This window comes from Callospermophilus lateralis, chromosome 1 (genome assembly GCF_048772815.1).
Source record: "Callospermophilus lateralis isolate mCalLat2 chromosome 1, mCalLat2.hap1, whole genome shotgun sequence".
Taxonomy (NCBI): domain Eukaryota; kingdom Metazoa; phylum Chordata; class Mammalia; order Rodentia; family Sciuridae; genus Callospermophilus; species Callospermophilus lateralis.
In genome coordinates, this window is record NC_135305.1 from 63,117,245 (window position 1) to 63,135,940 (window position 18,696).

Genomic DNA, 18,696 nt, shown 5'->3' on the forward strand with positions numbered 1-18,696 from the left:
CAGTGGTTAAGTGCCCCTGGGTTCAATTCCTGGGCAGGGAAAAAAAAGTATTTTATTCTTTGAAAGATTTGAAGAGAATATTTCATCTAATATTTTTATGTACTTAAATTTACACTTGGATTTTGTAACACAATATAAATAATAATAAGGCAAATATGTAATGTTGGAATCTAAGAATATACAAAAGGATATCCACATCCAAGTTAGTACATCACATGACTGAAAGGACCATTGGAAAGGGATATATAGAAGACAAGTGAAAATATATAATAGAGGACGTTAGTATTCTGATTTCGTTGAACATTTTTTTTCAAATGAAGATGATGAGTGTGCTGCTCAAGTAATTTTACTTAAAATAATAGATTCTCTTCTCTTGACATACTTCAGAAATAATTTTCACAAATTTTTTTCCACATTGCCACATTCATAAATGCATTCTTCATTTCTGCAATGACATACAATTTCCTTTTCTCTTCATTTTATCTTCCCTAATGCAACTGCAAAATTACAACCATAAAGATCAAGTCTGAATGATCAAGTCTGATACTTCTGTGAGAAGAAACAACATAAATTTATTCCATTTAGCAGTTCTTAGGGTCCAGGAAAAAATTATTGCTGACATGAAATTGGATGACCATTTTAAAAAATATGGTCAGTTTATAGGTATGTCCTAAATATTAAATTATACTGAATGAATCTATTTGTATCAGAGTAGATTAAGATATTAATCTTACTGCTGGCAGGCCAGCGCTAGTGGTGGGGTCATTCACGGTGTCTGTTAAGAAAATTGATTAATTGCAAGATACTTATGTATACTTTTAGAGTTACTGGAAAGAAAATAGTTTGAATATACATTAGTGCAAAGCTAAGATGCACATTCCAAAGTAAATGTCACTTTAATTACAGAAAATAGGAGGAAGAAAATACTATTCTAATTCAAAATTTAGTAGTATGTTCCTTTTGTACTTTTGGATATAATATGGGATTGTGGCAGACATACTCTATCGAGATCACCAATGAATCATTTTCCATATAATCCCTTTACTTAACAGCTACAACTTGTGACTTGCTTCTATTCAATAGAATCTAGTGACAGCGATGGAACTCACTATCATGATTATTGGATATTATAAAAGGCTTTGTCTTAGAAGATTTGAAGAAGAGATTTCTCTGCTGGTCTTCAATTAGTAGGTTGCCAAGCCTGAGAAGCAAGCCGTAAGAGAGGGCCATGTGGCAAGACAGAGAGGAAGGCCTCTAGATTCTGAGTGGCCCCAGCTAAAGTCAGCTAAGAGTCAGAAATTCAAAAACCATATCAGCTTGGAAGAGGATCCCCAATCTCCAGAAAGAACATAACCTGGCTAATTCACTGATTGCAACTTCATGAGAACAAAACCAGGACATTCAGTTAAGCCATGCCTGGATTCTTGACTCATGAAAACTATGAAATACTCAATGTGTGTTGTTTTGAGCCACTAAATTTGGTGTGCAGTTATAGAAAACTAAAACAAATATTTGAACATTACCTCAGTGGCAGAACTTGCATGATATTTATGCTTATAGTAGTGAAAACAGTGATTAACATTGTGATAGAGTATAGGGACAAAAGGAAAAATAGGTCATGAAAAGACAATTTGACCTTCATGAAGGCAAGAGAAGTACTCTGTTTCAGTTCTTCAATGTTGGTGCTCTGGAATGTTTATAGTAACTACATATCACATAGACTACACTTAAATATACGTTTGAATGAATAATGAATAGATGAATACTGAAGCCTATTTCTCTCCAAGTGAGACTAATGCGTCAGTTAAAATAATGTTAAAAATATGTATTATATTCTATTCTTAGAAAATGCCTTTAAATTACATTATTTTGTTAGATCTTAAAATAAATGAACAAACAGACTAGAAAAAAATTCTATTTTGCACATGAAAAGGTAAGTTTTGGGAGGTTAATAGACAGCACAGCTAATTTACTGTAAAGCTGGAGAGCAGAATTCATGCTCTTCTTACACATGAGTGACTTAGCCATTATCTACTGACTGATGAATACCAGTCCACCGGGTTTGGAGTCTTAATCAACACTCTCCCGTCCCTCCTTTCCCTCACTTCATTTTAGAGAAAGGGTGATGAGAGAGGGTGCCATTGGATCATTAAAAGGAAAAACTAAAATATGTCAGTCAAAGGTATATGATCCCCCATCTGTCAATCCAGATGAGAGAAAGTGTTTCTGTCCCAAGTATCTGTTTTCATTCCATGCTCATCTTTATCAAACATTATAAAGATGTAACTATTATGTATTTTTGTATTGTGGCTTTTAGTATTGTATACTTATGAATAAATGTATGGATTGATATTTAAATATCTTGGTATGTAATATATGAAACAATACATGTACAGGCTTGGTAACATAATTATTTCAATGACCACTATTTTGGGCAAGAGTTGAGAAACTGTTTCATGGAGAAAGGTACTAAAGTAGCTGAGTCACTTTAGGGATATAAATAAATCTAGGTGTCCAGATTATTTTTATACTGAAGGCTGAAATTGTTCCCATCACAATTAATTTGCTATTGGTGAAGGAGGTATTTGAAATATTTCAAGAGCTTCTGTCTTCCAATATCCATTAGGGAATATTTTTTCTTTTCTTTTTTAATTTAATTTAATTTTTTTACTGAAGACTTATTTAGTACAATTATTTTTGGTTATTTTCATTTCTCTACTGAAATTACCGCAACTATCTGAAATGGATAAGAAATAGGTTACATGGTATTAGATAACTAGGGCAAAAATATTCAAACAGTCCATTAAATTTTGCTTTTAAAAAAGAGTCAACTGCTTTTTAAATTTATTTTCATCTAATTTTTGATTATATAAGCTTTACTGATTTCCAATTGTCAAAACATGACTTCAAAATATGACTTCAAACAGATGGATTATTTGGGTTTATTCTATTTATACCTCATACCAATGTTTTACTTTATTTTATTAAATATTGCCCTGGATTTCACTATTCTTCCTTGGATACATTTATCATAACATTCCTTTGTGCCTCATAAATATATGTATGTGTGTATATATATATTATATATTTGTATAATATTATGTATATAATTATAATGTGACAATATTACTTTGTATTTAAATTACTATTTGATTTTTCTCCAGTTCTTGAATATCATATTCATGGATGGAAGAAAACAGAAAGTAACTAACATTACTAGACTTTATCCTGTATGAGACACAATTCTATATAACCTTCTTGCATTGTATATTAAGCTATCTCTGTAACATTCTAAGTTAGTACTATCTATACCATTTTCTGAACAAAGTATCTGAGACTAAGGAAGGTTAGAAACTTGCCATAGGTTGTTCAGGACACAAAAAGGCTAAGATTTGAACTCATTATATTTTCTTTACTCCTACATCATTTTTTTTTTCTGTTTTCTCCTGGTCATTATTTCAATTGCCAAGAAAATATTCTAGAGGATCACTAATCCTACTCCTGTGGTTGAATAGCATTTTTTTCTTGCTCATTTCTCCATGGTCAATTTATGCACATTATATGCTTATACTCTTATATTTCAAATTAATATTATCATTTATCCTCCTTTCTTATAGGTTAAGTATCTGGAATGTTTTTACTCTCCCATGGAATTAATTATTCATTCCTTTAATTTGATTTTACTATGAGTGCACAGAAAAGTGTGCTAAACCATCTACAGCTGGGTTAAAGACTACAATGTCACTTTCTTAGCTGGGACACAATGTACAAGCAATATTTGTCCTGACAGATGTCAAGAAAAGTAGTAGTGTTTTGGGGAAGTAGCCCTGACAAAAAAACAAAAAAACAAAAAACAAAAAACAAAAAAACTACTTTTGTTACTGAAGAAGTGAATCCAAGGTTTCACCAAAATTTACCTGGAAGGAATTAGTATTTCAGAACAGATTCAACCTGAACCTTATTTTATCTCTATAGCCTTTTACTAATTTGTTCCAAAAATAAGGCTTTCAATGAGTAATTGAGTCACATACGATTTCCCTGTTAAAGTAACAAGAGAGAGAAAGTCATTTGTGTGGTCAGAGGGAAACTTGGGTGTCCAGTCCCCTTCCTAGATGCCTTCTGCTCCACAGAAGCCTCTGCAGTGAGGATGGAACATGCAAATCCTCCAGGTGGCAGCTATCCTTATTCATGAGCTTCCAGAAGAAGCAGAGGAGGGGATACAATTGTCCCTTAACTTTCTATTCTAAGAGTTGGCTGGCCTGAAAAAAAAGTTACTTTTCTCATGAAATGTTCATATAAATGATGTTGGAGAAATGTTCAGTGGGCTATAGCCAGGTTCATCTAAAACGTGCTTGGAAAGTGGAGTTGCTCACTTTATTTTTGCTACTATTCCTCTTTATTTGACACAGCCTATTTGAGAACAGCAGCATGGCCTCAAACAAAGGTGATCAAATTTTTTAAAAAATAAAGGCTGATCTTTTTAAATTATGATTAAACTGTCTTCAAAATTCAAAGTTGAAGCATATACGCTTTTTAAAAAGATCTTATAAAGGGGGGTTTTATTTTCATTGATTGCAATGATACTAATAGTGCCTATTACATTAAATTCAGGCTCTTCATTTGTCTACCTGGCCCAGGTTCTAACTATTTAGAGTGGTTCTTTTTGTATAATCTGTTACAGCAAAGCAAAATGAAGTAAAAATGATCTCTTATCTCACATATTAAATTAATAAGTCCCTGAAAGGAAATAAAAAGGACTAATTGTGGTCTAAGTTCTAAAATGAAGATAACACTATGTGAGGCTTCATTGTTAGTGACATCAGAAGAGCTGAACCACAGATCTGTTCCCTCTCTGCTCTGATGGATACGGTCCCCTAGACAAACAACCCTCCTTATCAACCAGATCAGATGCAGCTCCTGTGTGTGTGTTGGTGGTGGTAGGGTTATAATTTCCTGTCAGTCTAAGCAATTATTTAACCAAGTCAGTCATATCCTGCAGGAACCAGGGACACTTCAATTCCAAAAAGCCTGCCTGTCCCACAGTCCCTGGTTGTTCTCCTTTCCCAAATACCAATCTCACGTTTCCCTGTGTCATATGGTATCCTTCTCCCCCAAGCTGTGAGTATCTGTGACTGATAAACTGCTATTGATCTCACCTGTCTAGTGTTAGGTGTTGGGTGTCCAAAACTTGCCATAATTATAGTATGACAGGAAACTCTCCCTCACCAAAAAAGGAGGCAATTAAACTATTAAACATAGGAAAGAATATTTTGATAATTAATGACAGAAATAATACCTAAAGCAACATTGAATATAAAATTTGACCCCTGAACTAAGTTAATTTTTTTTCTTAAAACTATATCATTTTAAATATCTACAGCAAAGAGTAAATGAAAAATAATTTCTTAGCTTGGAAGTGCAAATTGTTAGAATTTTCTAGAAAGAAATCTGACATGATGTCTAAAAACATCTAAAATATCTTTTTCTTTTACCCAGTAATTTTACGACTTAGACTAAAATTTTACTTTTAGTCTAAGGAAAAGATCATGGCATTTGTAGCATTGTTTATTGTAGTGAAAAAGTGAAGACAGTACAAATATCAATCAATTGAAGAATGGTTAAAGTAAATAAACATTGATACAATATAATAAAACTATTAATTAAATTTATGTTTCTGAAGAATTTTTGATGTTGTATCTATTAATATGCATTTTTAGGAAATTTATATTAACATGTATATGGGAACTACATTACAATATACTTTTAATGTGTGTCCATCTGTATAAAAAAATGTAGGTTGAATATGCTTGTGTAGAACTTCTGACCAATTGGCTAGCCACATAGCTATGCAGACCCAACTTCTAGGAATAGGATTTAAAAATAAAAGAACACAACAATAATAATAAGATGATGAAGATGATGAGTATAATAAAATAGTAATAATAATACTAATAAAACAAATGCTGAGTAGACATCTCAGATTACCCATACCAGAGGAGAGAATTCTCCTTAGTAAGAAAATATGCATTCAGTGATAGATACATATATTATGCAAAACATCTGATTTTCAACAAAAATATATGATACATGCAAATAAACAGGAAAGTATGATCCATATTCAGGAGAAAAAGAACAATCAAATGAAATAATCTCTCAGTGCCCCCAGATGTTTTGTGTAATAAACAAAGACCCTAACGCTCCTATCATAAATATGTTCAAAGGATTAAAAATTGTGCTAAAAGAAATAAAGTATAAAAACAATGATTTAAAAGTAAAAAACTTCGACAAGGAACAAAAATTACACAAAAGAAGGCAAGAGATGTCATAAAACCAAATGAAATAATAAATTACTAGTATTTTCAATAGTATACTTGAAGTGGCAGACAGAAGACTATGCAGATTTGAAGACAGACCAAAGAAAATGACCTAACCTGATGAATAGAAATAAAGACGAAAGAAAGATGAACAGAGTCTCAGACATCTGAGAGCCATCAAGTGAATAATCATGTGAAATGGGAATCACAGAATTAGATGAGTGAGAAAAAGGACAACAAAAATATATTTCAATAAACAACAGTGCAAAACTTCTCCAATTTGAAGAAAAAGCTTTCATGTGCAGTTCTGAGAAACATAATCAATCCTAACTGCAATGAACAAAGAGAGATCCGCACCTAGGTACATCACAATCATATCTAAGCTGAGAAAAGGAGACAATCTTGAAAGGAGCATAACACTTCTGACCGCATTCAGGCCTGGTTAGCTTCTCATTGGGAACAAAGGGAGCCAGAAAGCAGGAAACAGTCACTTTTGAAATACTAAGAGGAATTGACTGTTGGTCAGGAATTTCATATCCCGGAAAACTAACTGGAAGTGAAGATGAATTCAAGACATTCTCTAATAAAGTCAGAGATGTAGCTAGCAGGTTAAAAGGAAATGTCCCTAGATGGTAACTCAAACTGACAGGAAGAAATGAAAAGCACTGGAACATTCTCTGATATAGTACATATTCTACATTATAAAACATGTCTTAGCAAAATTTGAAATGACTGAAATCATACACAGTAGATTCTGTAGCCACAATAGAAATAAAGGTCAATAACAGCAAATAATAGGAGAAATCCCTGGACATTTGGGAATTAAAATGTTTCTAAATAAAAACTGAGTAAGAAAAGGAAGGAGATTAAAAATGCTTCGAGCTGAATTAAAATGAAAATAAAACGCATGGAATACAGCAAAGAAGTGCTAAGAGGAAAAGAAAGAGCTATAAATTATATCAACAATGGAGGAAGTCTCAAGACAACAATCTAACTTTCCACTTAAGAAACAAGAAGAGCTAAATAAACATAAAATAAGTAGAAGGAACAAAACAAATGATCATTAGATAAGAAATTGATAATATGCAGAAAAACAGTAGAAAAAGATCAATGAAAACAAAAGTTGGTTCTTTAAAAAAAAAAACTGGTACAATGTATCAATCTTCAGGTAGACACATCTAGGAAAAAAACTGCAAAGATGCAAATAATCCAAATTAAGATTGAAGAAGGGAACAACAACATGGACCCAAGCAAAAAGAAATGAACTGTAAAAAAATAGTATGAATAGACTAAAACATAGGTGAAATGGACACATTTTTAGAGACACCCAAATTGCCAAAATTGAATACAGAAGAAATATAAATTCTAGACTTATATGGAAACACACTGAATTAGTAATGAAAAGTCTTACCACAAAGAAAAGCTCAGGCTATATGACTTCTTTTTGTGGAATTCTATCAAATTATCAAAAGAACAGATGCTACTAATTCTTCAGAAACTCTTTTTAAAAATACAGAACAGAGTTTCTGGGTGCAACTAAAAATTGTGATGCTGATTCAATAACTGTAAATTTACTAAAATTATGTACTTGAACATTAACAATGGATATTTATAACATATAAAGTTTTTATCAATACAGCTATTATAAAAAGGAACTATTCACATTTGGTATTGCTACCAAGATCCAATGAAATTTATTATAAATTTTCTATCATTAATAAAGACTCAAAGGTCTTTAAAAGACTCATGAAGAATAAAAAAGAGCCACTATTTCCTAAGAAGATACTGCTATATCCTGAAGCTAGACAATAATTATCGCTAAGTAGTCTTCCCAGCCTTGCAGATGTAGCCAATCTATTATGGAACATACATAGCAAATGCCTTTATTTAAAATCACAAGAATTTCTTTGGCTTGTTTCAAACAGCTGTGTTTCTGGAGCCATAAGACTGAATTCTAAATTTAAAAAAGAGAGTCTCATTTCTTGGAGCATTGCATTTTATTCTTTTTTCTGATCATTTCTTTCTGAATAAAGGGAACTAATATTCGGTGGGTGTGGAGTAAGTACAAAATGTTGTGTTAGGTTCACTTGGGATTATGTGAAATACATGGAGCTCATCGGATATTATAGGTGAAAAAAATTATTCTCAAGATTTAAATAAATGTTAGAACTGAATTCCAATATGGGTCTTTATGATTCCAAAAGTCATTACCTACTTTCTTCGCTGTGTTGCCTTGTGCGAAGTTGAGTAAAGACTTCAAAAACTATTGTACAAATTTTGAAAAATACCTATCAACTGTATCTGTACAGTTTACATGATAAAAGTTAAAGGATCTATTTTCTAAAAATTAAATATCATTTAGTAGGAGGTTATTTTATATATTTCTCTGAGTATATTACACAATTACAAATTATGATGCACATGGATAGTATATGTGTATACCCTTATTTTATATATAGGTGTGGGTATAAGTTCCTTAGGTTTTGTTTCAGTTCCTTCTAAAATTTCATTGTAATAATTACTAATATATCAAGTCCTTCTACTACATCATCAGTAAATTGAGGACTAGTTTATTCCTTCTATTCACATAGCATCAAAATTGATTTAAGTTGTACTATGGGTATTAAATGGACAAGTACTGATAAATAAACATTTAAAAAATGTATGGAATATGAGTTACAAAAATATTTACAAAATAGAGTTTGAGTTGTATAAGATATTTTAATGAAGAGAAATAAAGCATATATGTTTTTTGTTTGTTTTTAACCTCTGCAAACATCTTTACAGAGGTGGCTAACAAGCTTTTGGGGTCAGGTATAGTGATATTACCCTCTAATATCACTAGGGACCTCAAAGAGATTTAAATTGTATGGCTCTATGTACATTTCCTGTAGAATAAATTAAAACATTTATTACTGCACTTCAAATAATGTAAGTACATTTTATGTCAAAATAAGTCACATATTTTTATGAAAAAATAACTATTTTATAAACAAACACTTATGAGAAGGGTGATGTTGGTTTACATTTTTCAAATTTGCTTAACTGGGGCTTAATGGAAGACAGTTGAGTTCAGATCTGATTCTGTATACAATCTCTTATGATGTCACGCAGTGTGTAGCCTCTGGAAAAGTCTTTTGTGTATTCACTGAAGGATGAGAGATAAGGGCAAATGTTGCCTTAATATGTCTATGAATTCAATTTTGATCTGAGGACTCCCTCAAGGTATCATGAGAATCATGAGGGTTCAACTGTCATATTTTGAAAATTCTACAATGGATATGTTAAAATCACACTTTATTCATGTTTCTTATTTTGAAATTATTTTTGTTTCTAATACATAAAAATACTTATTTAATTCACTAATTGAGCTTATTTTACATTATTTTTAATAAAATTTTTATGCTACAGTCAGGAAGATTTGTCTGACAAAATATTTGAAAAAGTACACAGTATCTCTACTTTCAATGGGTTTATGCAACCAAAATGAAGATTGTTTTCTTCTCTGCTGGGAGTGCAGGTATGTACTACATTCTACTTTTTGCTTTTTCCTTGCTTATTCTTATCTTGCTTTTCAAAGGCAGTTAAACTATTGGTTTGGCCAGCTTTTTCAGTATTGATAAATCTATTAGACACTGCTGTCTATCTTTAAACATGAGAAACAGGAATTTTAAAAATTTACTATGGATAATATCATTCATATAAAAATTATAAGACTATAATAACACCCAAATGCAGTTAATCTTCCAGCTCCAAAAATCATGCAAGCACTGTCAATTTGGTTTTATCTATCTCTACACCATTTCCAGACTTAGTTTATTTTGAAACCAATCCCAGAAATTATACCATTTTATCTATAAATATTTATCATGCATTTCTAAAAATGGTAATTATAACTAATAACAATATATTGTGCATTGGAAAAATGCTCAGAAAGTGGAGGCACTGTTTTCTCCACAAATGTGATAATTATGTGAGGTAATAATAAGTTAATTAGCTATATTTAGTTACTACACAATGTATACATACTTCAAGACATCATGATGTACATGATAAATATACCCAAGTTTGTTAATTTAAAAAGATATGCCCAATAGAAACATTTACACAAAATGACAATCATGGATAAAAACCATTAAGAAGTCATTAATATCAACACATGTTTATTCAATCCTATTAGGCTTTTGCTTGAGCAGAAAATATCATAATATATCACCAGGAGCATAGATATTCTATTCCAGGGTTTACCTGCTCATAGACATTCTCTGCCAAAGACTGCCCTTTATAACTTTAACTTTGCATATACCTGCATTTAAAACAACATAAAAATTTAAAGACTTATTTAAAAATATTACAGATTGTTTCAAACATTTAATTTAGCAAAGGATGATATTTCCTATACATATGTGGGTAATATATTCAGCAGCAGTCAGTAAAGGGAAACAGAATGAGGAAATTTTGTATTATTATTTTGGGTAGATAGCAAAAGAAAAAGGGGGCAGGTAGAGAGATTATATAATACATTGCTAGAAAAATTTTATTCAAAGTAATAATCCTCTTTCCTCATTTTGTAAAATAGAGGAAATTGAATTTAGTTTTGAGGGTAGAATATAACAACAAATCAATAGCAGTTATTTTTGCTATTATATTTTAAAACTTTTTTCTATTTGAAGTAAAAGAACAAATTAAAAATAAATTGCAGGAAATGAATAATAAGACTGAGGGGATAGTAAAAATAACAATACAGGTAGAAAACAGATACACTGTAATAGACTATTGATGATATAGGAAAAATGATTTGAAGATTTCTATTGTAAATCTTGCACAAATAATTTTGGCATTGCTGGAGAGTATTATGTGTTTTGCCTTATGAGCTGCAGGAATGAAATCATATTCTGTAATAACTTCTACAAAAGAGTCCCTGGATTTTAAAGATCTACCCATGGAATTTTCATTAGTGGTTAAAATACAGTCTGAGTAGCAATATAATAATTTGAATTATCTGTCTCTGGCAGATGAAAAATGACATAGTCTTAAAGGAAAACAATAATATTAGAGTCCTAATTGATTCATTCTCTGTGATAACAGATGAAAATTGCTCAAAGAAAAATCTTTTCCATATTTACATATTCCATAGTCAGATTTTAGACTAAACCCTCTTTGTTTGTTTTTTTTTTTTGTTGTTGTATATTGCTTTATAAATCCCCCCCAAAACCAAATCATGTTACTATATGCCATGTTCCATCTACTGCCTATACATATATTCACACATTAATACTCATATATGAATATTTTCTGTTGATATACAGTGTTTACAAAACAAAAAATGTATAGTACTTGAATGAGAAGGTGGAAAATATTCAGATGGAAATTTCATTACCTTTGAAAAAATGCTTCATTTCACTAACTTAAACAATAAAATGTTTATTTCTAATATAGGAATTCTATTATCATTCATAAATTTCACATTCATGAAAGACAAAGGAAGACTGAGGAACTCTCAGGTTGGAGGTTATGCAGGAGTCGTGAATATTAAATCTAGTGACAGATCCTATATTAGATCCTGAATTGGGAGGAGTGGGGGCAATGGATTAGTGGGGAAACTCAAAATCTGTATAAGGATCATGGATATCTTAAAAATATCATATCATGCTAATTTGGGGATATAGTTGGATAGATGTTACATTAGGAAATTGAACAAAGATTGAGCCAAAGAACTGTGTGTACTATTCTCCGAAGTCTAAAATTATTTTGAAATAAGAAGTTAATATTCCATTATGATAGAGTCTTCTGTCATGAATAATTATAAAGAACAAATTAAAAATATTCAATTTTCATCTTCAGTTTATAAAAAGGCACGAATGAATGAAAACAGCATAATTGACAGTGTTTTCATTGAGTAATATAGGGTAAAATATTCATTTAGAAGAACTTAAGATAGTTCTTTACTTTCTGTATAAGAATATTTTATATTCCTAAAGCCAGTGACAGCATTCCTTAATAGAGCAATAGTTATGGAACACTGTCATACCTTGTACGTGTAAGAAATATAGTTAGTGATAAGAATGATCTAAGCATGTACAACTTAGTGACTTCTCACATTTAGGACCATTTCAATGATGTCTTTTATTTTAAGCCTGCTTATTTTTGGACACTTTCTAAAAAATAATTTTGATATAAAAACTGGTTTTATAAAATATAATGAGTCTTTTAAACTGAAATGAAAATACATGTTAAACTGACATTAAAATAAAAGAGACTAGATTATTTGATTTACTTTACCTGAAACTGTGTGATCCTTAGAGTCTCTTGTTATTTTTATTCTTGCATGAGGAAAGATGTAGTGCATGGTCTTCCCATTCATCTGTATAATCTAAGACATACATGTGACAAGGTGAAACTCAATGTCAAAGACACAAAGTACAGTATATAGACTTTAGACTTTTCATTTAAAAGCACATTGTTTAAATCAATGAAAATGCATTGGAAGACTGTCAAATGATAATTTAAGCATTGCATACTCACTGTATATAATGATTATATTTGTTTCTGAGTTCATAATGAACATTTATAACTAATTATTCTTGCAAAGTGATTTGTCTTATTTGGGAAATTCATGAGTGCATATAATAAGAGGTCCTAGAAGGTGTCTTTTATGACAGCCAGATGTAGTTATTATTGATGATGATGATAGAAGATGTAAATGCAAAATTTTCAAATTCTGATTTTGTTATGGACAGGCTAGAAATGCAAAAGCATTTTAAAATATTTTTTCAGCAATTTAGTAGTGCAAATAGTGAAAAACCAGAAAATTCCCCCCATTCTATCATCATAATTAGGATTGCTTTATGTTTAAGTTGCTTGATTTTATTGTTGAATTGTATTTCTGTTAAGCACATCTAGAAATCTTGATGTATGCCAAGACAAATTTCACTTAAATAAATGAAGTCTTTGCTCATTCTAATAAATTCTAAACTTCCTCTGTATTCAAATGTTATTGATAGGGTTATTTCTCATTTATTATAGAAGCTTCTCAAAAGGAGTAACAATTCAAGCTATTATTGCAAGTCTGTCATTTCAATTCTTATTATTGAGACTTGAACATAACAATGCTATAGACTATTATGGTTGTTTCTACCTGGTGAAACGATACTTCTCAAACAAAAGTAAATTAGTGAATAGAAACTTGGCTTTATATTTTACAGAATTTTGCTTTCAAAAGAGCCTTGTGAAATACTGAGAAATAGAAATGGGAATGATTTATTCATATATAACAATATTATGGATTTTTGTAGTATAGACTCTTCCTATTGTCTTAGAAAAATATTTGACTCATATTGAAAAATGAAAGAAAGTTTAATAAATATGGAAATTTTGTGCTATTTTAGAATGTGTTTAAGAGGATGTGGGAATATAATTTCCAAATATTAAACAGAATTTAGACCTGAAGAAATGTATTATATGAAGAAAGGTTTCTTTGAAAACTCATGTGGCTTTAATGTTCCATGATAATTCCCAGTTTTAAAATTATTAGAATACTTAATATTAAAAGTAAAATAGATATTAAAGAATGCAATTTAAAATTATATCCTTTAATAAATCAAAAACATTAAACTTCCATAATTATGCTCAAAATGACCAAGAATCTATAAAAGCAGAGACCTTTTCCCACCTAAGGACTAGATGTGATTCAGCTTTTTTCTCATCATTGCATATGAACGTTGAGAGAATCCTCTAGTGAACAGAGTCACAGGTGGGGAGGTGCTGCATAAGAGTAGAAGAAATGCCAGGGGATGGAACTGAGGTTATGTATTGTCCAATATCTTGCCCTAAGGATCTGGTATCTATCCCTATTGTGTATTGTAAATTCTTCAAGTACAGAACTATCACTTGCATACCACCCCTCAAAAGGATTGTTTTTATTCCCTAACTACAAATATTTCAAAAGAAATTATTTTCATGTAATGAGCTCTCATGTTTATGAAATAACAAGTTTGTGTTCACATACAATATTAATTCATTCTTTCACCTGAATACTACACTACCTTGTTGCAGGGAGCAGTGTGTCTTACTGGCTTCATAGCATTACATAATGATACACCATGTGGATGGAATAGAGCTTGCTCTATATGCTCATAGTTCAGGGCATAATGCATGGGGTAGTACTGGAGCACAAACCAAGAACACTTTTCCCAGATTCGCAGGGTGATTATGGTAGTAGTATCAGAGAAGTCTTCATGCAAGAGGGAGCATATGCATAGTGATGAGCAGGAGTAGCCAAGAGAAAGAGGAGGAGAAGATTCCAGGCAAAGGAAACAGCAGAACATTCAAAGGCCAGCATAAGAGACAAGTGGCTCCTTCAGAGGAACTTCATGTGCCTCAATGAAGCAGCTGCAGGGGAACTACAGAGGATGTGGGCATGAATGCAGAGTGGAGGTGTTTTGTAATAGTCATCATGTGTTGACCTTCGCATGGCTTCGTAATGGGTATTAGTCATATTTATAGATTACATAACTAAGGAAAATTTTAAAAATAAAAGAGGTTATGTGATATGTTCAGTTCACAAAGCCAGAGCTGGAGGCCTATTTAATATAGCAGAGGTTAAACAAAAATGCATATTGAAAGGTAACAAATTGAAAAATACATATTGAAAGGTAACAAATACAAGTTTGAGGATTTGATTACTTTTGTAGTGAATATAACTAATAAACATCTTCAGAACTACTCTTCTATCCCTCTAATGTATGTTTTATTTAAAATACTTTTAAAGCAGATAAGTTAATGCTTGCATTACTTAGTTTTTAAAATTCTTTTTGCCTCCACAGCACTTAATGAACACAAATTCTTGTTATGCTTATGTTTTCAAATAAAAGCATCTGACTTTATTGGTTCCAAGAGCTTATTATTACCTTTTTATGACTAGAGATGCATAGAAGTGAATAAAATGAAAATATTATTTTTCTGTTCTCCAGATGAAAATATAGTTATGATGCAATAGAGACAGTACTTGAGGATAAATATTAACATATAAAAAGTGTGAATTTTGTGCTTTATATTATAAACTTTGGACTGCTATGTAGTTAAGCATAAGTTATCTTCTGTTTAGTTATCTATTTATTAAAAAATTATAAAGAAATACAGAGAAATTTTGCCCTCCCAAATCAACATATTTGTTATTTGTTTGAGTGATGGAGAGGTAATGACCCAGAAGAGGCACCCCCCAGGGTTTGGGGAATGGGCAGCGTTCCATTTCTTGGCCTGTGTGGGGTTGTATGAATGTTAAATCTATAACTATTTATAACTTTATATATTTGCTGTTTACATGACTATGCATATAATTTTTTTCTTTTTTTTTTAGTTTGTAAAATGTATATCAAAGTAAAAATGTGAAAAAGGTAAACTATTGGTAACAGCAAAAAAAAAAAAATACTCATTAGTCTATTATATTCACCTAATGAGAAACATTTTCTGCTTTATCAATCATAACAAGAAATTTATTAAATACATCTCAATATTCTCAATTCTCTTTACTTAATTCTGTCATTATATTATTCTAAAAGTTTATATTATTTAAAATCATAATATACATTATAATATCCTCCATAAATATAATATACATTATACATATCCTCTGTAAATCTAATGTACCAATTCATGTATGTTAATAATAGAAAATTATAAATAAAAATGTCATTAGAGATACCATGTTTCATCTATTTACATTAGAATAAAATTTCAGAAATTTTTTGAGGGTGAACACATATTTCTTAAATGTATTCTCAAATAATGTTAGATGGAAAATTAATGGAGAACACTGTTCTGGATATTGTGGGAATAGTAGGGTTGGGTGTTAAATGTATAAAAGTTTATATTTTAGTTCTTCAATTTACACAGTTGAGCTTATTATAATTTTCTTAAGGTACTTGTGTTTTCATTGGTTTGACCTAGGTTTGTGGGAAATGTTAACGTTTAGAGAAACAAATTAGATAGTTAGGATATAATGAGTATGCCATTAAATAGCAATTCTTACAATGAAAGATATTTAAGAGTTTTATTTTCTACTGATGTATTTATTATTTAAGTAATTGCAGATTAAGGAAGTAAATTTCAGATTTTAAAACACATTAGAGTGATTTTATTACTTAAGTTCCTATCTAGATCTTGTTCATAAGAGTTGAAATGTAACAAACAGGGAAATTATAAAAATAAAAAGATAAGCTAAGAAAAGTATAATTCAATACCAACTGATAAAGTAAAATTAAATACAAAGGAATAAAATAATGTTGACATGTTTATAGTGGCATTTAAACCAAAAATGCATTAAAGTGGTCAAAAACTAAAGAGATAATACTTGTGATATGTAGAGAAGAAACTTAAAATTTCTAGAAAATAAGATAAAATCTACAAAAATAAAAAACAGAAGAAAATCTTAGAAAGGAAAATTCTATTTAATATTTAGAAATCTGCTCATGAAAGCTGAAATTGTTTAGGAAGAAATAAAATCTGACAATATAGATGAGGTATTGACAGTACTTATATATGCAAAAGTCTTGTTTTCTTTTATACCTCAATATAATAAGCACTGAATTAAATTATATTAAGTTCATGTGACATGTCTTCTTAGTTGTTTAAAACACACACACACAAACATGTGTAAATATATATATTTCTATTTATTTATTTGTTTGTTTGTTTATTTATTTGATATTGGGGATTGAACCCAGGGGTGCTGGGTTGATGAGACACATCCCCAGCTCTTTATTATGTTTTATTTAGAGACAGGGTTTCACTGAATTGCTTATGGCCTCAATAAGTTGCTGAGGCTGGCTTTGAACTCCTGATCATCCTGCCTCAGCCTCCTGAGGTGCTGGGATTATAGGTGTGTGCCACCACGCCCTGCTTAAAATGTGTTTTTCTTCTATATCAATAAATCACCTGAAGGAATAAGTTAGGAGTTAATGCAAGTAAAAAATTAAATTCTCTTTTATGGATATTCTAGTGATCATAATTAATACACAATATGCAATATCTGATGTTCTAGGGCAAATGATTTAGGCCATTAGGTTAACTAGAGGAATCTCCTTCAATTTATCCAATGGTTAATCTCCTAGGTGTCTTTCAGGATTCATCAGAAACATCAGCTCATTTGCTCTAAAGTAAGATCATGAATTTTGTTATCATGTTAACGTAATTGTAAAATTTATTTCTGAGTTTTAGTTTCTTCATTTACAAAATGACATAAATAATATCTACTTCATGTGAGTTGTTTATTAGAAAAAAATAAAAATGAAAGCAAAACCACCAATGTTTCCACATAATAAGATGATTTAAAATATCAATTCCTCTTTCTCCCTCATGTGAAAATTTCCTCCTCTCCTAGCTAACTTGGTGTAATCACCTTACTTATTATTTCTTAGAGATCCATTATTCTCCTTGCATATCAGTGGTGGATGTCTTATACAAATTTAATGAGTATCTTTTGGAGAAATCATCATTTAAATAGCTATGGTCCAATGTCAATGAGTCAGAGCTGATGAAATGGGACACATACTTAAGCTACTGAAAAAAAAAATTGTGAACTTGATTGAAAAACATTTAGGATAATTTTGAGACCACTCTAGGGTATAAATGAGTCTTTTTTTGTTGGTGGTAAATCTGAAAGAGATTACTAAATATAGCACTTACTTGCTCTTGATGTTGACTGAGAGGTCTAGAGTGGACCAATCTTTCTGGCAATTTTCGGTCCAGACCATGTCCATTTTCCAAACGAGACTCCCTGGGTTTATCAAACCAATCCGTTTCCTCACGTCGCAAGTGATAGGCTTTGGAGACCAAGGAAACATCATACATTGCAACCACAACTAAAGAGATGATAGAGGGCGGCAGCTGCTCTGCAGTACTAACATGCACTAGGCTTGTTAATCATACATGCATTTCAAACACAATGCCCAATGGGATCGGAAACACCACTTTCATTATTACACCAAAGATAAAATTATGTTAAAATTTACACCAGAAAATAACCTAGAAAAAACGATGCACATGGATTTTCAACATCTTAGAACAAAATAAAACAAAATCAAATTTTAAATCAGAACAAAATGGAATTTAGATAGTGATGGAATATATAAATGAACAAGAGTCATTTTATTTAACCTCAGTCCTTCAGTGCCCACTTCTTCACCTCTCCTTACAACCCATCACACACCATTAAAAATCAAAAGCAAATGTTTTCCTTGAATGTCAAAATTTCTGTTGTTCTCCCACATTTATATAAACCCAATAGCAATATGAAGCTTCTGGTTTTAAAATTGGTGTTTTTTTTTTAATATGACATTTCTATGACATTCACAAATAACAAAAAACATTTATTTCTAAGAAG

At 30.8% G+C, this 18,696-nt stretch overlaps 1 protein-coding gene across 2 annotated transcripts in view; it reads right to left on the reverse strand.

Annotated features, from left to right (window-relative positions):
• Pclo (piccolo presynaptic cytomatrix protein) overlaps positions 1 to 18,696 on the reverse strand; it is a 403,000-nt gene that overhangs the window by 129,342 nt on the left and 254,962 nt on the right. For both annotated transcript variants that reach the window (XM_076862544.2, XM_076862539.2), the window contains 2 exons: positions 18,000 to 18,136; positions 12,597 to 12,687 (listed from right to left, as the gene is read on the reverse strand). In XM_076862544.2, coding sequence (XP_076718659.2) covers positions 12,597 to 12,687; positions 18,000 to 18,136 — 228 coding nt within the window. The remainder of the gene's footprint in view (positions 1 to 12,596; positions 12,688 to 17,999; positions 18,137 to 18,696) is intronic.